Genomic DNA, 21038 nt, shown 5'->3' on the forward strand with positions numbered 1-21038 from the left:
AGTTAAACATTAACGGATAAAACCGGACACTATACCGTAATAGTTGCAACTGAAGTGAATAACTGAAAATATTTATATTATTACTTTCAACTATAATCAAATTTGTAATTTCGGGTCATTAAGACTTAATCCCCAACTTTCTCGGCGATGGGGCAGCAGGTACTTGGGATTAATGGGCCCAGGTAGTTTGTGGGGCAGTTAGATAACGCCGGGTGCCGAGGTGTGGTTGACGTAGAGTAGACCTCTTATCTTTACAACTAAAATAAGCTAAGCAAATTAATTTATTTCAAATGAGAGACTGTTTTAAATTTATTTTGAGACTTTGGACGTTTTTTACAGATTCTACGAAGATAAGAAAACAAAGAACGGTACCATTTACGATTAACACTTTGATCACATTGTATACATTTGTTGCAAGATTTTCCATGAAAATGCAACTGTTCAACTTCAGAACCTCCAGAAAATTTATTTACTTCTGCATGCTTAAATTTTCTCGTTAGTGGATAAGTCACTTGGCTTTTATTTTCTTTGGAAATATTCTTTGCAAGCACATATTTGTTGCAAGATTTGCAAGATTTTCCATGAAAATACGACTGCTCCACTTCGGAATTTTCAAGAGAGTTATTTACTTCTGCATACTTAGATTTGTTCGCAAAGGGACAAGTTACTTGACTTTTATTTTCTTTGGAAATATTCTTTTCAAGTAGACATTTGTTGCAAGATTTACAAGATTTTCCATGAAAATACAACTGCTCCACTTCGGAATTTCCAGAAAATTTATTTACTTCTGCATACCTAGATTTTTCCTTTAGTGGACAAGTCACTTGACTTTTATTTTCTTTGGAAATATTCTTTGCAAGCACAAATTTGTTGCAAAATTTGCAACATTTTCTATGAAAATACAACTGTTCAACTTCAGAATCTCTAGAAAAGCTATTTACTTCTGCATACTTAGGTTTGTTCTGGCGTTGACAAGTCACTTGGCTTCTATTTTCTTTGGAAATATTCTTTGCAAGCACACATTCCTTGCAAGATTTGCAAGATTTTCCATGAAAATACAACTTTTCAACTTCGGAATCCCCACAAGACTTATTTATTCTTGAATGCTCAGATTTTTCCTTTAGTGGACAAGTTATTTGACTTTTATTTTCTTTGTAAATATTCTTCGTACAGGGTCTTAAAAGGTAACTAGATTTGCTTGCTGAATTTGATATAAATTTTTCAGAAAATTTCGATTGCATCTAAAAAAATTCGTAGGGTTAGTTTAATACTTAGATATACAGTGAGCACGTAAATGTTGGAATAAATTCATTTTTTCGTGAATGAGCTATTTTGGAAATAAATCCCAAAACAGGATTTTTATTTTTAAATTATAATTTTTTGGCATATACAGGGTGATTGATTAGTAGGGTAAAGCTCAATAGCTCCGCCATAGTAATAGATAGCAATAAAAGTTAATAACAAAAATTTTAGCCACCTTTGAGCTTCACATTACAAAATTAGTTAGAATGTTACAGGATGTTCGATAACACAGTGACATACCTAACTATTGTTTTTTTAAAAAGAACACCCTATATTTTATTTTATATTCGAAATCCTGCTAACTTCTCCATCACAAATATATAAAGGTTTGTTATGTTATACAGGGTATTTACAAAGTTATAACCAATTTTGTATGAAAATCGTAACAAGTTCAACTCCCTGTATAAATAAAAATAAGCACAACAGCAATGGTTTATTAATGCCATCTTTTTTATTTATTGTCAAAATTTTTAGGAATGATTGATATTGCTAATTTTCTTTATATCAAATACAGGGTGAGCCAAGACGCAAGTACATTATTTTCTCAGTAATGTTAAATGGAACACCCTGTATTTTATATCATTATTGAAAAGTAACATTAACGTACTTTAATTTTTATGTAACATTCGCTATGCCCAAATTTATTAGTTTTCGAGATATTTTCATTTTTCCGATCAAATTATTTTAGGTGTTTAAATTTATCTAAATTTTAAGTAAGCCATGACTGAATTGACAATTGAAGATTACCGATTATCAATCCAGTAATCAATATAACACTGTAGCAATAAAGAAATAAAAATAATTTATTAGTAATACATTTTACAAACAAAAACACAACCACTATATGCAACATTTTTGAAACAATTAAAAACTATCTATTTATGTAAATGCAACAAATAAACAAAGAAAGTTAGTAATAAATTTTACAAAAAAACACACAAACACAAAATACAATATTTTGTGAAGACAATTATACACTATATTTTTTATGTAAATGTAACAATGTAACAAATAAAGAACGAAACATAATTTATCAGTAATACATTTTGCAAAAAAACATGTTTGAAAAAATTAGAAGCTACTTTTAATAAAATATTTTTAAAATTTAATTACATAAGGTGTTCAAAATTATCTCCTAACACATTTATGTACGCCTAAAAACGATCATTGAATGAGCTACTTACTCTACGGAGCGTTTGTAAATTAACACATTGAAATACACTTTGTATTCTATTTTTCATCTCATCCCTTGTTGTTGGAGGTATTTTATAAACTTCATTATTAACGTAACCCCAAAAAAATCAGTCCAGTGTATTAAATTCTGGTGATTTGGGTGGCCACGCTACTGGTCCATTGAAAAATGAAAATATCTCGAAAACTAATAAATTTAGACATAGGGAATGTTATCTAAAAATTAAAGTACGGTAATGGTACTTTTCAATAGTGATATAAAATACAGGGTGTTCCTTTTAAAATTACTGAGAAAATAATGTACTTGCGTTTTGACTCACCCTGTATTTGATATAAAGAAAATTAGCAATATCGACCATTCTTGAAAATTTTGACAATACGTTAAAAATATGGCATTAATAAGCCATTGTTGTTTTGCTTATTTTTATGTATACAGGGAGTTGAACTTGTTACGATTTTCATATAAAATTGGTCATAACTTTGTAAATACCCTGTATAACATAACAAACTTTTATATTTTTGTAATGGAGAAGTTAACACGAATTCGAATTTAAAATAAAATATAGGATGCTCCATTTAAAAAACATAAGTTAGGTCTGCCACTGTGTTATCGAACACCCTCTAACATTCTACCTAATTTTGTAATGTGAAGCTCAAAGGTGGCTAAAATTTTTGGTTTTTAACTTTTATTGCTATCTATTACTATAGCGGAGCTATTGAGCTTTACCCTACTAATCAATCACCCTGTATGTCATACTAGTGACGTAACCAATAATTTTCTTTAAATGAGAGTGGGGGATGCGTGATAGCTCATTTGAAAGGTTACTTATTCTCTATTCACTAATATAAATATTAACATAGTTATTTATAGAGGATTAAATTTTTTTTAAATTAAATTAATTGAGACAAAAAGAAGAATGTATGTAAATTATTTAATCAAAATACATTTTACTGCTGTCAGACAATTTTTTGACAAATAAATATTGTTTTTTGCTTAAATTCAATCTTATAGCGGCCACCCACCTGCCATTGTAGGCCTGCGTCTGCAATTTGAATATTTAATTTAAGCGAAAAGCAATCTTTATTTTTCAAATAAATATTTTTTTCTTTTTTTCTGACCGCAGTAAAATGTATTTTGACACCCTGTATAAATAATTGTATTAATGCTCATATTACTGAATAGAGAATGAAATAATCTTTCAAATGAGCTATCACACGACACCTATTCTCATTTAAAAAAATCATCGATTACGTCATCACGCCCAGATAGATGACGTTACTAGTATGGTATATATGCCAACAGATCGTAATGGAGCAAAATAAGTAAGCGTCAGTAATAGAGAGAGATGGAAAAATTAAGATATAGAAGAAATACATAACGAAAAACATATACAAAATTGCAGATACTAAAATAGTTGAAAGGATGTGGAAAGGATGGAACATAAAGAAAAAGCAAAACAGTGTTTAATAAAAAAAAAGTTGTTAAAAAGCGTTATTATCTAATAAAAAAAATCAGCCAATAAAATAATTATAGCCAGAATGATCGCCAGTATTCGAAACGAATAGGTACTAAAAGAAGAAGAAGAAAGAGCAACAGAAAGCCACAAAATAGATGATAGGTTTATAAATAAAGAAACCTGTACATAGAGGTTGAAAATAGACTATATACTATAGTCCGTCTAGAAAGTATCCGGAATTTTATATTTTTCCTAATTTTAATAGATTGCCTTTTTGTAACATTTTAAGACAAAAGTAATGCATCAAGTAGGTTGTGCCCATAGTAGGTTATGGACAAAATCGCTTGACAACACCATCTGTCAAATATTGTTGTTTGTAAACAGACTTAAGATTTGTGAAATAATGTCGCAAGTAAAAAAAAAAGAAAAGTGGTGGAATATTTGTATAGAAACGGTGTCCGAAACGTTAAAAAGTTAGTGCAATTGACTGAACTCGGAAAAAGTGCAGTGTATGAGACAATAAAGAGGATAAAAAATGGCATAAATATGAGACATAGACCAGTTTCGGGTAGACCGCGTAAGATTCGCGCAAACAATTTAAATGCTTTAGTGGCTTTAGCGACAAAATCCGCGCCAAGGGTTTTGGAAAATTAGCGAACAGATTTGGAAATAAACGAAGAATAAAAGTGTGTCCAGCAACTGTTCGCATGTCACTGAAAAAGCAAGGCTTCATATCAAGGAATCCAAAAAAAATCCCTACAATGACACCTCTGCAAAGGCAACGAAGAATAGATTTTTGTCAACGTTTTCGAGAAGATAATATTAATAATGTCTTTATATCTGACGAAAGTTGTTTCCAGCTTGGTGCAAATCATCTAAAAGTGCTATCAAGAGAAAATCATCTAAAAGTGCTATCAAGAGAAAATGGGGGACATGAAAGGAGCCTCCACGTAGATTGTGATCACTTGTGAATACAATCGGGCGTCCCCTGGAAACGAGTAATGTCGGCTAATCCTTTCAACACCGGTGCACCAACAACACAGATGCAATCAAAATCAAAACGGTCTTTATCAAGGCCATTTTTGATGACGACCTCAATTAATATTGAAGGACTATCAGCAGATAAAGAAGACCTATTGTCTAATATGTGCAGAGAACATGGTGTCGATGTTCTACTGGTTCAAGAAACCCATAGAGGTACTGCAAGCCGCAGACCAAGGATTCGGGGTATGAAGCTCATACTGGAGAGACCACACGACCAATATGGTAGCGCAGTCTTCGTCAGACCAGATATCGACGTAGCATCCACATCTCTAACAGATCAAAATGACATCGAGATCCTCACAGTGGAGATAAACTCCTGTACAGTAACGTCAATGTACAAACCACCAAACGCTGACTTTGCTTTTGAGGAACCGAATAACTTTCAATCACAGCAAATCAAATTCGTACTGGGTGACTTCAACTGTCACAGTGTCGCGTGGGGTTACAACGAAACAGATTCCAATGGCGAAGAACTAGAAAAATGGGCTGAAAGCATGAACCTAAAACTTATTCACGATCCAAAGCAGCCTGCGTCGTTCAACAGCGGAAGATGGCGCAGAGGTTACAACCCAGACAATATATTTGTCAGCGACAGAATTGGAGACCAGGTGACAAAAATCGTTGGAAGCGCTCTCCCAAAGACACAGCACAGACCAATAATTTGTCTTTCCAACGCGGCAATCAGATACGAAATTGTTCCTTTCAAGAGAAGGTTCAACTTTACTAAAGCAAAATGGGAAAAATTCTCTGAAACATTGGATCAAGAAGTTTCCCAGCTAGAACCTTGCCCTGATTCATATGATAAATTTGTAGAAATCGTAAAGCAAGTATCACGGAAATTTATCCCTAGAGGTTGTCGAACTGAGTACATAGCGGGGCTCAATGAAGAATCTAAACCCCTACTTAAAAGATACGAACAGCTATATGAAGAAGACCCTTTCTCGGAAGCGACAATACAGGCTGGGGAGGAAATGTTACATGCGATATCCGCCAACAGAACGGAAAGGTGGTGCAAGCTGGTCACGAGTCTGGACATGAAACAAAACAGCAGACGTGCCTGGAAGCTGATTCGGAATCTTGGCAACGATCCCGCTGCTCCGGCAGTCAACATGACAGAAGTCACACCCGATCAGATAGCCCATCATCTTCTAATGAACGGTAAGACGACATCAAGAAAGAACAAGGTGAGAGCTCAACGGAATATCGACGAAGAAAGAGATGTTCTAGGTACCTCTTTTTGTCTAGAGGAGATGAGAGGCGCGATCCATCAAATGAAAGATAATAAAGCGGCTGGCCTGGACGACATACGAACAGAGCAAATAAAGAACTTTGGACTAAAAACCGTAGAGTGGCTCGTAAAAATGATGAATTGCTGCATCCGTACATTACAAATCCCCAAAATCTGGAGAAAAGCTAGAGTGGTAGCCCTCTTAAAACCAGGGAAGGATCCGGCGGATACAAAGAGTTTTAGACCTGTATCTCTCTTGTGCCACCTTTTCAAGGCCTTTGAAAGAATGATACTGAACCGGATCGCAGAATATGTGGAGACTAAAATTATTCCAGAACAAGCAGGATTCAGACCCGGAAAGTGCTGCTGCAGTCAAATTCTTAATCTCACCCAACATATTGAACATGGTTTTGAACGGAAGGAAATAACAGGAGTAGCGTTCATAGACCTAACTGCCGCCTATGATACAGTTAACCATCAACGGCTACTCGCAAAACTCTACGAAACTACAAAGGACTTCCGACTAACAAGGTTAGTGAAATGTCTCCTCCAGAATAGACGCTTCTACGTAACGCTCCAGTCCAAGAACAGTCGGTGGAGGGACCAAAAAAATGGGCTACCACAGGGAAGTGTCCTCGCGCCGTTTCTATACAACATATACACCAACGACCAACCCATACACCAACAAACAAGGCAATTTATTTACGCTGATGATACAGCGGTGGCAGCTCAGGGAAGAACCTTCAATGAAGTCGAAGTGAAGCTGACAGATGCCCTGGGAGACTTAGCTCTATACTATGATAAAAACCATCTGAAACCCAATCCCACAAAAACCCAGGTATGTGCTTTCCACCTGAGAAACAAGCATGCCCGAAGGTCGCTGGAGGTGGAATGGCGTGGTCAGATGCTGGAACACAACAAGACGCCAAAATACCTTGGCGTCCGTCTGGATAGAACTCTGTCTTACCGATACCACTGTCAAGATGTTAAGAAGAAAGTAAGTGCCAGAAATAATATCATCCGCAAGCTAACTAATACAAAATGGGGAGCACAACCACACACTCTCCGCACTTCTGCCTTGGCATTATGTTTTTCGGCCGCGGAGTTTGGAGCACCAGTATGGGCAAACTCTGCTCACGCAAAGAACGTCGACGTGGCTCTAAATGAAACGGTCCGTATAATATCGGGTTGCCTGAAACCGACACCTATCGAAGAGGTATACCCCATTGCTGGAATTGCTCCACCACCAATCAGGAGAAAGGTCACGTCAGAGGTAGAACGGAAAAAGCAGGAGACGGACCGAAGACACCCCTTATATGACCACCAAACTCAGCCAAGCAGACTAAGATCTCGGAAAAGCTTCCTGAAAACATCAAGATCCATCCCCGAAGCGCCAGAGACGCGCCGAATACACCTATGGCAAGCGTCAACTACTGCGACACATTTTCCTCCCTCGGAGGAAATGGCTGCTGGACACAATTTACCGTATCCGACTTGGAAAGCGCTAAACAGACTAAGAACCGGCGTTTCACGTTGTGCTAGTAACCTGAAAAAATGGGGATACCAGGAGGACGATACCTGTGACTGTGGCGCGGTTCACACAAGCCGGCACCTACTATCATGCACAGAGATGAGAGAGACCTGCACAGAACAAGACTTAATTATAGCAAATGACAGGGCCATCTATGTGGCCAACCATTGGAAATACAGAATTTAAAGTTGTTGGTGTTCCGGACACGGAAAGTAAGTAAGAGAAAATGTTAGCGTTCAAATTTCCAAATTTCCCACTAAAATAATGGTTTGGAGAGCAATATCTCAGCGTGGTGCTACACCTCTCTGTATAGTTAATGGTACTGTTGATAGTGCGAAATATTGTGACATCCTAAATGGTTTTCTTCTTGAAACGGCTCATGTTTTATAACCAGAGAGGTGGCGTTTTCAGCAAGATAATGCAAGATGCCATACTTCTGCTTATACTCAAGCTTGGATGCAAGAACACGAATTGGCAACAATTCCGTGGCCAGCAGCATCTCCAGATCTTAGCCCCATTAAAAACATATGGGGATTGATGAAGATTGAAGTGGAACAAGCAGCGCCATGAGATAAAGAAGGTTTGATTCGGTCAGTTTTACAGGCCTGGAACACCATTACCGAAAATTATGGCCTTGACCTAGTTTCGGGTGTACCTGGAAGTTTAGTTAAGTGTTTAGATTTAAATGGAGGTTATATAAGTAAATGAGATGACTTATTTGTTGAAATTTAATATTTCAAGTGATAGAAATAAATACCGTAAAATTATAATTTTGCTTTCTTTTTCCCGGATACTTTCTAGATGGACTATACATATACATACCTCTCTATACTCAAACCAATTGAAGTTAGAGCTACGCACTTTGTTAGTAAAAGCAAACATGACTGTCTGATCATTTTTTGGCAGACCAAGACATTCTGGCGGTATATCATCAGCTGGACAACAGTTACACTGTTTGCTAGGAACCTCTTTCTCTTTTGTTTCTTTGGTACAGGTTTTGTACTTGATTCTACCAATAACATCATAACTTCCTACTTTATCATCCAATACATTGCGAGTTTCATTTTCGTTCTCCAGTTTCTTGTATTTGCAACTAAAGTCATGTTTTTCTAAAACACAAACTTCTAAAGCACAACCAGGTCCATGGTATCTTGGGATTAAGTGGGGAAGCTGCAAAGCAGCAGTAGAAGGAGCGTTAACTGAAACATTTTTGCATTTTTCTTCTGGAATTGAAGCAGTTTTAGATTCGTTCTTAATTGTGGATTCATCTGAAAACTATTTATGGTTCAATTAATGTAAGATTTTTATTCATATATATATATAAATATACCACGAGACATGCTGTAATCATCAGATTGAGCCAAATAAGATGGCTACATGGTCAAATCCTAAAGCCTGCCAAAAAAAGATAGCCAACAGAATAATTGAAAACTCTCAAGCTTCATCTGAGAAAACTCGTACATCAGCATTAAGAAGAGCTCTTAAAAAACTTAAAGCAAATTCTCTTGTAAAAATAGAATATTTACGTGCCTTTTCATTTGCAATTAACCAAAGCAAATCAGGAAAAGCAGTTGGTTTCGATGGAATGTATTCTGAATTTTTAGTCCACAGTGGTACAAAAATATAGCAGTTGCTCAAGAAATTCTTTAGCGACGTTATTTTTACAGCTGTGCTACCTCCAGAATTCAATAGAACAAAAACTATGGCAATCCAGAGGACTGGCAATAACAACAAGCTGCCTGAAAGTTATCGGCCTATTGTCGTACTCAGTTATTGTTATAGATTACTGGAACGACTCTTATCTTCTTTTTTAGCCCCATCTGCCCTAATGAAGTTTGGATATAACCATTACAAATTCGCCTCTATCTTCTGCTTTTCTTAAAAGCGTCTGAGTGTTTAATCCGGTCCAGTCGCGAATGTTTTCCAGCCAGGATATTTGACGTCTACCTATCTATCTATCTATCCCTTTTTCCTTCGATTTTACGTTTAATAAGGATCTCTTATAAAAAAGATTAAGTACCTAATTGAGTTCGCTCTACAAATTGATCAAGCCCGTTTTAGAAAAGAACGAAGCTAGATACTGTGACCAAGTGCTCTCCCTAATTACATTTATCGAAGTTGGCTTTGAAAGGCGTGAAAAATCTGCCGTAACATTCATAGACCTCACGGCTGCCTATAACACTGTGTAGGGATAGGGAGGGCTTTATTTATAAGTTGATTAAAATCACACCCTTCCTCAAAACTTGTCAGTTAATAAACAATCTACTATCTAACAAAAGGTTTCAGGTATGAATTATGCACGGAGTAACGTTAGAAAACTGATCAGCTGGCTTACTTCAAGGATCTCTGCTAGCTCTATTACTATTTTTAACCTTAATACGGCAGACTTAATTGAAACAAAATCGAGAAAGTTCGCTTATGCTGACGACCTGACCATTGGCTTCCAAGATACAAATAAAGAAGCAGGAGAACCAGCTGTAAATGAAGATCTAGCTACACTAAGCACCTACTTTAATTACTGGCGCTTACGCCCTAACACAAGCAAAATGGAAACCTGTCTCTTTCACTTGTCGATTATTACAAAAATTCAGAATTTTTAGGATAATGCTGACGACCTAGCCATTGGCTTCCAAGATACAAGTCAAGAAGCAGGAGATCGAGCTCTAAACGAAGATTTAACCACACTAAGTACGTACTTTAAGAATTGGCGGTTACGCCCTAACATCAACAAAATTGAAACCTGTTTCTTTCATCTGTCGATTAGTATAAAAAATCAGAATTTTTAGAATAATCTTTTTGAGAACGATTTCTGAAGTGGAGATCGAAACGTCAACCATTAATTAATTAAAAATGTAATTTTCTTTACACCAATAATTGTGGCTCAATCCCATATACAGGGTGATTGATTAGTAGGGTAAAGCTCAATAGCTTCGCTCTAGTAATATATAGCAATAAAAGTTAATAACAAAAATTTTAGCCACCTTTGAGCTTCACATTACAAAATTAGTTAGAATGTTACAGGGTGTTCGATAACACAGTGGCAGTCCAAACTTTTGTTTTTTTAAATGGAATACCCTATATTTTATTTAAAATTCGAAATCCTGTTAATTTCTCCATCACAAAAATATAAAGGTTTGTTGTGTTATACACGGTATTTACAAAGTTATAACCAATTTTATATGAAAATCGTAACAAGTCCCAACTCCTTTATTGTAACAACTCCCTGTATAAATAAAAATAAGCAAAAAAAAATGGTTTATTAATGCCATATTTTTTAACGTATTGTCAAAATTTTCAAGAATGGTCGATATTGCTAATTTTCTTTATATCAAATACAGGGTGAGTCAAAACGCAAGTACATTATTTTCTCAGTAATTTTAAATGGAACACCCTGTATTTTATATCACTATTGAAAAGTACCATTACCGTACTTTAATTTTTAGATAACATTCCCTATGTGTCTAAATTTATTAGTTTTCAAGATATTTTCATTTTTCAATGGACCAGTAGCCTGGCCACCCAAATCACCAGAATTTAATAAACTGGACTGATTTTTTTGGGGTTGCGTTAATAATGAAGTTTATAAAATATCTCCAACAACAAGGGATGAGATGAAAAATAGAATACAAAGTGTATTTCGATGTGTTAATTTACAAATGCTCCGTAGAGTAAAAGTAGCTCATTCAATGATCGTTTTTAGGCGTACATAAATGTATTAGGCGATAATTTTGAACACCTTATGTAATTAAATATTAAAAATATTTTATTAAAAGTAGCTTCTAATTTTTTCAAACATGTTTTTTTTTTGCAAAATGTATTACTGATAAATTATGTTTCGTTCTTTATTTGTTACATTGTTACATCTACATACAAAAGTAGTGTTTAATTGTCTTCACAAAATATTGTATTTTGTGTTTATGTGTTTTTTTGTAAAATTTATTACTAATTTTCTTTGTTTATTTGTTGCATTTACATAAAAAGATAGTTTTTAATTGTTTCAAAAATGTTGCATGTAGTGGTTGTGTTTTTGTTTGTAAAATATATTACTAATAAATTATTTTTATTTCTCTATTTGATACAGTGTTACAATGATTACCGGATTGATAATCGGTAATCTTCAATTGCCAATTATTCAGTCATGGCTTACTTAAAATTTAGATAAATTTAAACACCTAAAATAATTTGCTGTGAAAAATGAAAATATCTCGAAAACTAATAAATTTGGGCATAGGGAATGTTATATAAAAATTAAAGTACGTTAATGTTACCTTTCAATAATGATATAAAATACAGGGTGTCCTATTTAACATTACTGAGAAAATAATGTACTTGCGTTTTGACTCACCCTGTATTTGATATAAAGAAAATTAGCAATATCAACCATTTTTATAAATTTTGACAATAAATAAAAAATATGGCACTAATAAACCATTGCTGTTCTGCTTATTTTTATTTATACAGGGAGTTGAACTTGTTACGATTTTCATACAAAATTTGTTATAACTTTGTAAATACCCTGTATAACATTACAAACCTTTATATTTTTGTGATGGAGAAGTTAACAGAATTTCGAATATAAAATAAAATATAGGGTGTTCCTTTTAAAAAAACAATAGTTAGGTCTGCCACTGTGTTATCGAACACCCTGTAACATTCTAACTTATTTTGTAATGTGAAGCTTAAAGGTGGCTAAAATTTTTGTTATTAACTTTTATTGGTATCTATTACTATAGCGGAGCTATTGAGCTTTACCCTACTAATCAATCACCCTGTATACGTAATACTTAAAACAAAATATTTATTACATCGAGATCACTTATAAAGTAGAAGAAAACGATCTGTTTCCTACAAATTCTATTTAGTTACTGTTGGGTTTAATCACGTAATGAAATTTTTAGTCGGTCAGATGGCTCAGTGGGCTGAGGCACACTCGATCGACAAATCTAGCGGATATATGTACGATCGAGGTTCGAGCCTCAGCCCGGTCATTTGAAAAATAAGGCCAACGTCGGTAGTATAAAATTCAATAGAATCTACGACTTGGTCTGGAATAAACTGGTGTCTGATCGGCCTATGGAGGAGCAGTACGGCAAGGGATAAGGGCCTGCGGCTTGGTGATACTCCTCCATAGATCCCTACCGAAGGGCGTTGACGCCTAAAAAACGGTGAATATATATTGTATATGAAATTTTTATATTGATTCAAAAAATATACTCACAATATCAGTACTTGTATCAGTTTTATCTACGACTATATCTCTAGGCAAATTATGGGCAGAAATTTGGCTTTTAGGGGATTTTGACAGTTTTGGAGTTGAAGTTGCTATCGATTTTAGGCATTTATTGCATGGTAATTCTGGTCTGCTGTCAAGTGTTGATAAAAATACGGATTCCTACAAATTATATTTAATCACCATTGGTAAATACATAATTATTAATTACCACAACTTCAAAGTAGTTTCGGAAGTAGTCAACAAGATTTTAGGAAAAATAGGTCCACAATAGACGCCATGTTCATAGCCAGACAAATTGCTGAGAAAGCACTGGAATATAATAAACCTGAATTTATGTGATTTATAGATCTAATTAAAGCCTTCGATTGCGTAAGATCGGAAAATGTGCTAAGATTGCTTAAGGAGAAAAATTAGCCCAACAAAATGATAATAATTATGAATGTTCAAGATAATAAATTAAAAAAAAAATCTTTAGTTGTCATGTTAACAAGAATATAAATATGCGTGAAATTTATTTAAAACATCACAGCTACGAATACAAGCTCACAATAAGTTAAAAACAGGGCAACAGGCCTAATATAAGAAGAAGAAGAACTTCAAAGTAGTAAAAGAGTTTAAATATCTGAAGGTGGTAATCACAGATGACAACCACGTAACAAAAGAGGTCTCAGCAAGGATAGCTGCGGGCAATAGAGCATTAGTTAGAGCAGTTATTAAATACGGAAGTGAAACATGGAATCTACATTATCAGTGAGAAATAATAAGCTAATGGTTTTTACTCCAGGGTAATAAGCTAGAAATAGACCATGTTCGGGACCCTCAAAGATCCAGGTACCTGACTACTTTTTTAGTTATTGTAGACCTACAGGAAGAAAACCTTCCTGTTTCTTGCCTAGAGTTCGCGTCCGTTTTTTAATTATTAACAATTTAGTGTAAAAATCGCGATTTTTTCGATTTTTTGCACCCCATTCAAGAGCTAAATAGTTGACATAACATTACAAAATTTAATTTTTTAGAACATTAAAAACCTTCAAAATGCCGATTTTTGAAAGTTAAAAAGTTAATTTACTGCTACGTAAACTGCAAAAACGTGAAAATCGTTATTTGTTAATAGCAGTTACTAAAACTACCTTAGAACTTTAGTGTTTCACCCAAAGTTGGATATTGGGGTACTTAACAAACCCTCAAAATTTGAGATCTTTATTTTGAAATAACATAAGACAGAAGATAATGAAGATAGGGTAATTCTGCGTAAGCCAAATGAAAGTAGAAAACTGCTATCAAAATGTACTAAAAAAAAAAAGAAAAAAAAATTATCTAATATAGTCAAAAATCCTAATGCCAAATTTGTGAAATTTTGTAGTTTATAAACATTTAGAATAACTTTAAAATCCTTTAACTTTAAAATTTAAAAGAAAAAATCCTTTTTTTACGGACAATATCATTTCTATAGTACTGAATACATTTTGATCGTTATTTTTTAATTTGTATGTAATTTTTCTGTGCTTTAAAATATGCAATTTTTCTAGACATTTATTAATTAATAAACAGTCTAATTTGTTTAAACAATTTTTGAAAAAATAATTTTTTCCCAAAATCCATGTACCTACAATGTTTGTGCAAATTTTTTAGGAAAAAATACAAATCCTATTCTTTAAAATGGCATTAATGAGATTCCTTAATTATTATAAACAAATTAGCTGTGAATAAAAAAAAACAGGGCTAACTTTGTCCCAAATGAACCCAGGCTAAATTTTTTTATTTGAAAATTCGTGTTGAAATACTATCTTTTCGAATATATAAAAAGATTGTTTCTACGGACAATATTTTTAAAGTTATTCTAAATGTTTATAAACTACAAAATTTCAAAAATTTGGCATTAGGATTTTTGACTATAATAATTATTTTTTTATCTTTTTTCAATACATTTTGATACTATCACTCTTCTACTTTCATTTGGCATACTCAGAATTGCCTTGTCTTCATTATTTTCTGTCTTATCTTATTGCAAAATAAAGGTCTCTGGGATGAACAAATAGAATAACTCTTAAACTAATTAATGGATCGGTCTCAAATTTTGAAGGTTTGTTAAGTACGTCATTATCCAACTTTGGGTGAAACACTAAAGTTCCAAGGTAGTTTTAGTAACTGTTATTAACAAATAACGATTTTCATTTATTTTGCTTGCAGTTTGCGTAGCAACAAATTAACTTTTTAACTTTCAAAAATCGGAATAGACCATTCCAGGGTGACGTCATTTGACAGCGACTGATGGGCAAAATATTGTAAACAAACTAGGTTAAGTGTAGAAAACCATTGTTTAATTTAAGAATATGATTAAAATACCAGCGTTTTGTTCAGTTTGAAAGTGTTCCAGTAAAGGTAAAAGAGATAAAGTAAGTTTTTTTTTATAATACCAGCCGCATTTAAAGACCGAAATGTTTTAAATCTCTATAATCACAATACACTGTAAACAGAACGACGATATGGGCCAAGAAAACTGATTTTCTGATTATAGCGGGTTTTTTGCATCCCCTACGAGGGTGTTCTATATCCAATATTTGAAATTTTTGTAGTTAAAACCACAGATTTTTTATAATAAAGCGGGAAAATCGCAAAAATAACACCAAAAACACAATTTTTGCCCCTCAGTAACGGTGTCGAAAGTCACGTGACCTGGAATGGTCAATTGTGAAGATTTTTCAATGTTCTAAAAAACTGAATTTTGTAATTTTATGTCAACTATTTAGCTTTTGAATGGAGTGCAAAAAATCGAAAAAATCGCGATATTTGCACTAAATTGTTAATAATTAAAAAACGGACTTGAAATCTAGGCAGGAAACAGGTAGGTTTTCTTCCTATAGATCTACAGTAACTAAAAAAGTAGTCAGCTACCTGGATCTTTGAGTGTCCCGAGAAAATCCTTAATACTCTGGACTATTTTAGAAGGATGCTTCTCAGAATGATATTTGGTCCCCCCAGCGATGAATTGACAGGAGAGTGGAGAAGGCGCTGCAGTGCTGAACTGATCTCTACTCTATGATACTGAATACATCGTCAAACATATACAAGGTAACCGGATAAGATGGAAGGTTATGTGGTAAGATCAGACGAAGAGAGAATATTAAAGACAGTGTTTTTTGAGAGACCAGACGGTAGAAGACCTGATCATCAGAAAAACATGGAAGGATGATGTAGAAGCTGATTTATCTAGGATTGGGATAAAACAATGCTAAATAGCCTAATACAATAAAAAAAAATCAAAATGTAATTCTATACGGTTTGGAATAAATTTTATACCAAAGTTTAGGTGAATACAAAATATTAAAAAAAAGTATCCAAATCATATGAGGGGATGATAAATAATTAAAAAGGGGTCCTTTTTGCACAATATTTACTTTTTTAACTGTTGAGGTAACTTACATTTTAATGAAGGTCTTTAGGATTTCTTTTCTACAAAGCTGAAGGATAAATCTTTTTCCACCTACCTCTACCGAAAGTATACTTTTCCGGACCTGATTGTAGGGAGCAAAGTTGTACTTTTCCTCCCTAGGGAGGAAAATATTTTTCCTCCCTAGGGAGGAAAAGTAAAAGTGACGTCATGGTATTTCATTCATGAAATGTAACTTATTGACGCCCTGTACAATATATATTTTCTATTACGTAAGTTTCTATACATTTTAACGTTTATTTATAAAACACTCTGTATTTTGCAGAATGGTAAAAAACAGTAAATTGTTATTTTGATTTAACAATGTTTACATTATTAATTTGACTTATATTTGACAGTTAACAGTTATATTGTACGTACTTGTTAGTTTTAGTTCTAATAAATTTTGTTGGTTAGTTATATAAATAAATTAAGTAAAAATGAAAAAATGACCTGTTATTTGAGGAAGGTGGAAAAACCATATGTATAACATGGGAGTAAAGTGCCTTTTCCTCCATTGAATGATTACTGCCCTCCGCTACGCGTCGGGCAGTAAACTTCATTCTCGGGAGGAAAAGTAGCACTTTCCTCCCTTGTTATACAAATAGCTATTACGTAAGTCTTACTAAATTAAATTTGTTAAATTTGGCCCCCCATTTATTTAAATAATTATATATAAAATTTAAAAATCAAATTTGCAAAAAAATATTATTTGCGTTTTAAATAAGCACTATAAATTATTTTATTTAATAGGAGAATTTGCGCTATGTTGCCAGTATTAGGCAAAAAACATTGGTTAAAAAATATTTAATAATTTATGAGATATTTAATTTGTTTATTAAATGTTACTATATTTTCAATTGCAAAAACGCGGTTGTTACCAAAAAAATATAAATCTGTGTAAAACTTCATTACTTTTATTTTTATGTATGTTTTCGAAAAATGTATTGATAAATTCAAATTTCAATCTAACTCCCCTCTAAAATGGCATTTGAAAATTGCTCTAATTTGTTTATAATTTGTTTTTTTTTTAATAACGTCGCGGGGATTAAACATTTTGAAAAGCTGTTCCCATAATCGGGTTCCTGGGAATTTTTCAATAATTAACAATTTTTTTTTGTTTTTTCTTCTTCTTGTTTTTCCTTTTAGTAAAAGATAATATAGTCTTGCTATAGATGTTTCATTAATAATATCCAATCTCTGAGTTTTAGATTCTAGACCTCAAAATATTAAGATTTAACCAAAATCGCTTAAATAAAATATGGCTCCTTATTAAGTTACAAGGTGTTTTATTTAAAAATAAAAAAAAATTTTGCTCAGTATTTTAAAACTATTTGACGTATCCTTTTCATACTTGGTAAACAGTGTAAGTACTATTATACACCCTATAAAATTATGTTAAATACAAGTTTCCGGGTATTACCAGAGGCGTACGATAGGGGACAGTAAATGGTTGACCCTTCCCAAATTCTACGTCACTGGTGAAATTGCCATTTTAGCACAATTTTTAGATTCTCCAATACTCTCTATGTAAATAACATCCTCTTTATTCGTAACGATAAAGTCATTAGTTTTCGAGATATTTGAAGTTAAACATGTAACGGCACAGTTATTTAGTTATTTTGATTAATGTATTGTGCCGCTTAATTTTTAGTTTCAAATATCTCGAAAACTAATGATTTTATCATTAAGAATGAATAAAGTACTCTTCAGTCTTAACAAAAAAAACATTAGTTTTTGAGATATTTGAAATTAAAAATTAAGCGGCACAAATCATTAATCAAAATAACTGTGCCGTTACATGTTTAACTGCAAATATCTCGAAAACTAATGACTTTATCGTTACGAGTGAAGAGTGAGTTATTTAAATAGAGAGTATTGGGGAATATAAAAATTGCGCTAAAATAGCAATTTCGCCAGTGACGTAGAATTTGGGAAGGGTCACCCATTTGCTTTCCCCTGTCGTACGCCTCTGGTAATAGCCGGAAACCTGTATTTAACATAATTTCGTAAGTTGAACCTACACTTTCTACCAAGTACGAAAAGGATACGTCAAATAGTTTTAAAATACTCAGCCAAAATAATTTTTAAGCAAAACACCCTGTAACTTAATAAGGAGCCATATTTTATTTAAGTGATTCTGGTTAAATCTTAATATTTTGAGGTCTAGAATCGACTACTCAGAGATTGGACATTCTTAATGAAACCCCCTCTATAAGCAAAACTAAATCTTTTACTATATAAGGAACAAAAAAGAAGAAGAAAAACGACAAAAAAATTTGTTATTTAGTGAAAAATTCCCAGGAACCTGATTATAGGAACACCATTTCAAAATGTTTAATCCCAGCGACGTTATTAAAAAAACAAATTATAAACAAATTAGAACAATTTTCGATTAGAACAATTTTCAAACAAAATTTGAATTTATCGACACATTTAACGAAAACATACATAAAAATAAAAGTAATGAGATTTTCAACAGGTTTATAATCTAGTGGTAACAACCGCATTTTTGCAATTGAAAATATAGTAACATTTGATAAACAAATTGAATATCTCATAAATTATTAAATATTTTTTAACCAATTTTTTTGCTTAATACTGGTAAAATAGCGCAACTTCTGGTATTAAATAAAATAATTTATAGTGCTTATTTAAAAGGCAAAAAATATTTTTTGTAAAATTGATTTTTAAATTTTATATATAATTATTTAAATAAATGGGGGGTCAAATTTAATTTAGTAAGTCTTAGGTGAAAGATTTGTACTTCAGATTTGTAGAAAAAAACCTAAAGACCTTTATTAAAATTCAAATTACCTCAGCAGTTAAAAAATAAATATTGTGCAAAAATGACCCCTTTTTAATTATTTAAACAATGATCCCCTTATATTTATGATTTGGATACTTTCTTGAAAATATCTTTGGTACTCACCTAAACTTTGATATAAAATTTGTACCTGTACGAATTTACATTTTGATTTACATGTAGTGTAATCTTATTTTACTAGACTAAAATGGAAGCTCAAGGTCGTAGGAAATGGAGGGTTATAGTAGATGCGGTGAAGACTAACCCAGAGTTGTAAACCCAGTGAAGAAGAAAACGCGATAAAATTCTTGTATAAATTCTCACAAAATATACTCACAAGCTCAGTACTTATTGTATCTAAAAGTTTTTCACTAGGCAAAGTATGGGCCGAAATAATTTTACTTTTAGAGGGTTCTGATAGTTTTGGGGTTGAATTTGCTATCGTTATTAGGGCTTTGTCGTATGGTGATAGTTCTTGCTCTGTGCTAACTGTTGATAAAATTGCTGGGGCGACTCTGGTAATATGTCTGTTCTGGCAGGCGGTGACAGTGATGACGATAGGTTTTTCTCTATGAGATTTACCACAAATACAGACATTATTTGGCATGACACAAAAATTTTACAAATATTTGGCATTTTAAATATTTTGATAACTGAGACGTTTGTCAGATGTCACAATCTTGACATTTTTTAAAACAAAGCTCGTTTTTTAAATCGTAACAGTAGACCAATCAGCTTAATCTTTTTTTAAGGCATTTTTTTGCAGTATTTGAGGCGAAAAAGATTTCAAATTAATAAGAGCTTATAAATTATGAAATGAAAAATATTTAGTGCGTTTTCAATTGCTAAAAAATATATGAGGAAAAAATAAATGTATACCATCCAAATCAAAACTATTTACTTTAATGGGCAATTCTCACTATATTATTCGGGAATCAAAATCAGAAAAGGTAAAAGAGGAGTAGTGTTTATAATAACCAATAGACTGCAAAAATCCATTATCGCATTTACACCAATATCAGACAGAATTTGGAGCATAAGACTCAAAGATAAACTGCAAACATGACAATGGCTAAGGGATATGCACAGCCGGAAAAGGCTGATGAAGAAGAAGTTGAAAGATTCTCTGGAAAACTACAGGAAGTATGCGATATAATCCAAAAACACGATGCTGTTTTTACATTAGATGACTTTAATGCTTAGCCGGGGGAAAAACATTAAAGCACTCATGGGAGTGTCGACAAAAGTGAAAACTTCTTATAGTACCTATATAAATTACGAGCTCAATGTTTTTCCCCATCCAAAAAAAAAAAGAATGTGTGTGTACTTTGTACGCACGTAAGAAGTTATACTTATATTATATGATTTCAACGAAATAAATATACTTTCAACAGGTTATTTGGATTTAAAGATTAAACTAATTTTTACTTACTACTTTCCAAAAATTTTTACTAAAACAATATTAAAAATAAAAAAAAGTTACATAACACACAGAATTGAACCAGGGACCTCTCGATCTGCGGTCGAACGCGCTACCACCGAGCTAAACTTCCTTTGCTTTGACAGCTTACAAGATTTTTCATAGATACTGACAAATTTAATATAATAAGTGAGGTATAAAAATACTTTAAAATTTAAAGTAAAAATATACTTAATATTATTAAAAATTATAATAAATAATACATTTACTAAAAACAGTAATATATTCTTTTAATGACTTATTTGCGCTGATACATACATAATTTGAAAGATTAGCAACGAACTACATACTGTCTGTCTGCGCATGCGACAGGCAAGTATAAAATTTCACCCTCGA

At 32.9% G+C, this 21038-nt stretch overlaps 2 protein-coding genes across 3 annotated transcripts in view; one reads left to right on the forward strand and one right to left on the reverse strand.

Annotated features, from left to right (window-relative positions):
• Positions 1-21038, forward strand: part of LOC126892049 (bifunctional 3'-phosphoadenosine 5'-phosphosulfate synthase-like) — a 50941-nt gene that overhangs the window by 17580 nt on the left and 12323 nt on the right. The window lies entirely within an intron of this gene.
• Positions 281-19880, reverse strand: LOC126892050 (uncharacterized). Its single transcript, XM_050661482.1, has 4 exons — positions 19560-19880; positions 12972-13145; positions 8576-9028; positions 281-1241 (listed from the first exon to the last, which is right to left on the reverse strand). Exons 1-4 carry the CDS (start codon positions 19827-19829, stop codon positions 282-284), a joined length of 1857 nt encoding a protein of 618 aa, XP_050517439.1. The 5' UTR covers positions 19830-19880; the 3' UTR covers position 281.

Source organism: Diabrotica virgifera, chromosome 9 (assembly GCF_917563875.1).
Source record: "Diabrotica virgifera virgifera chromosome 9, PGI_DIABVI_V3a".
NCBI lineage: Eukaryota > Metazoa > Arthropoda > Insecta > Coleoptera > Chrysomelidae > Diabrotica > Diabrotica virgifera.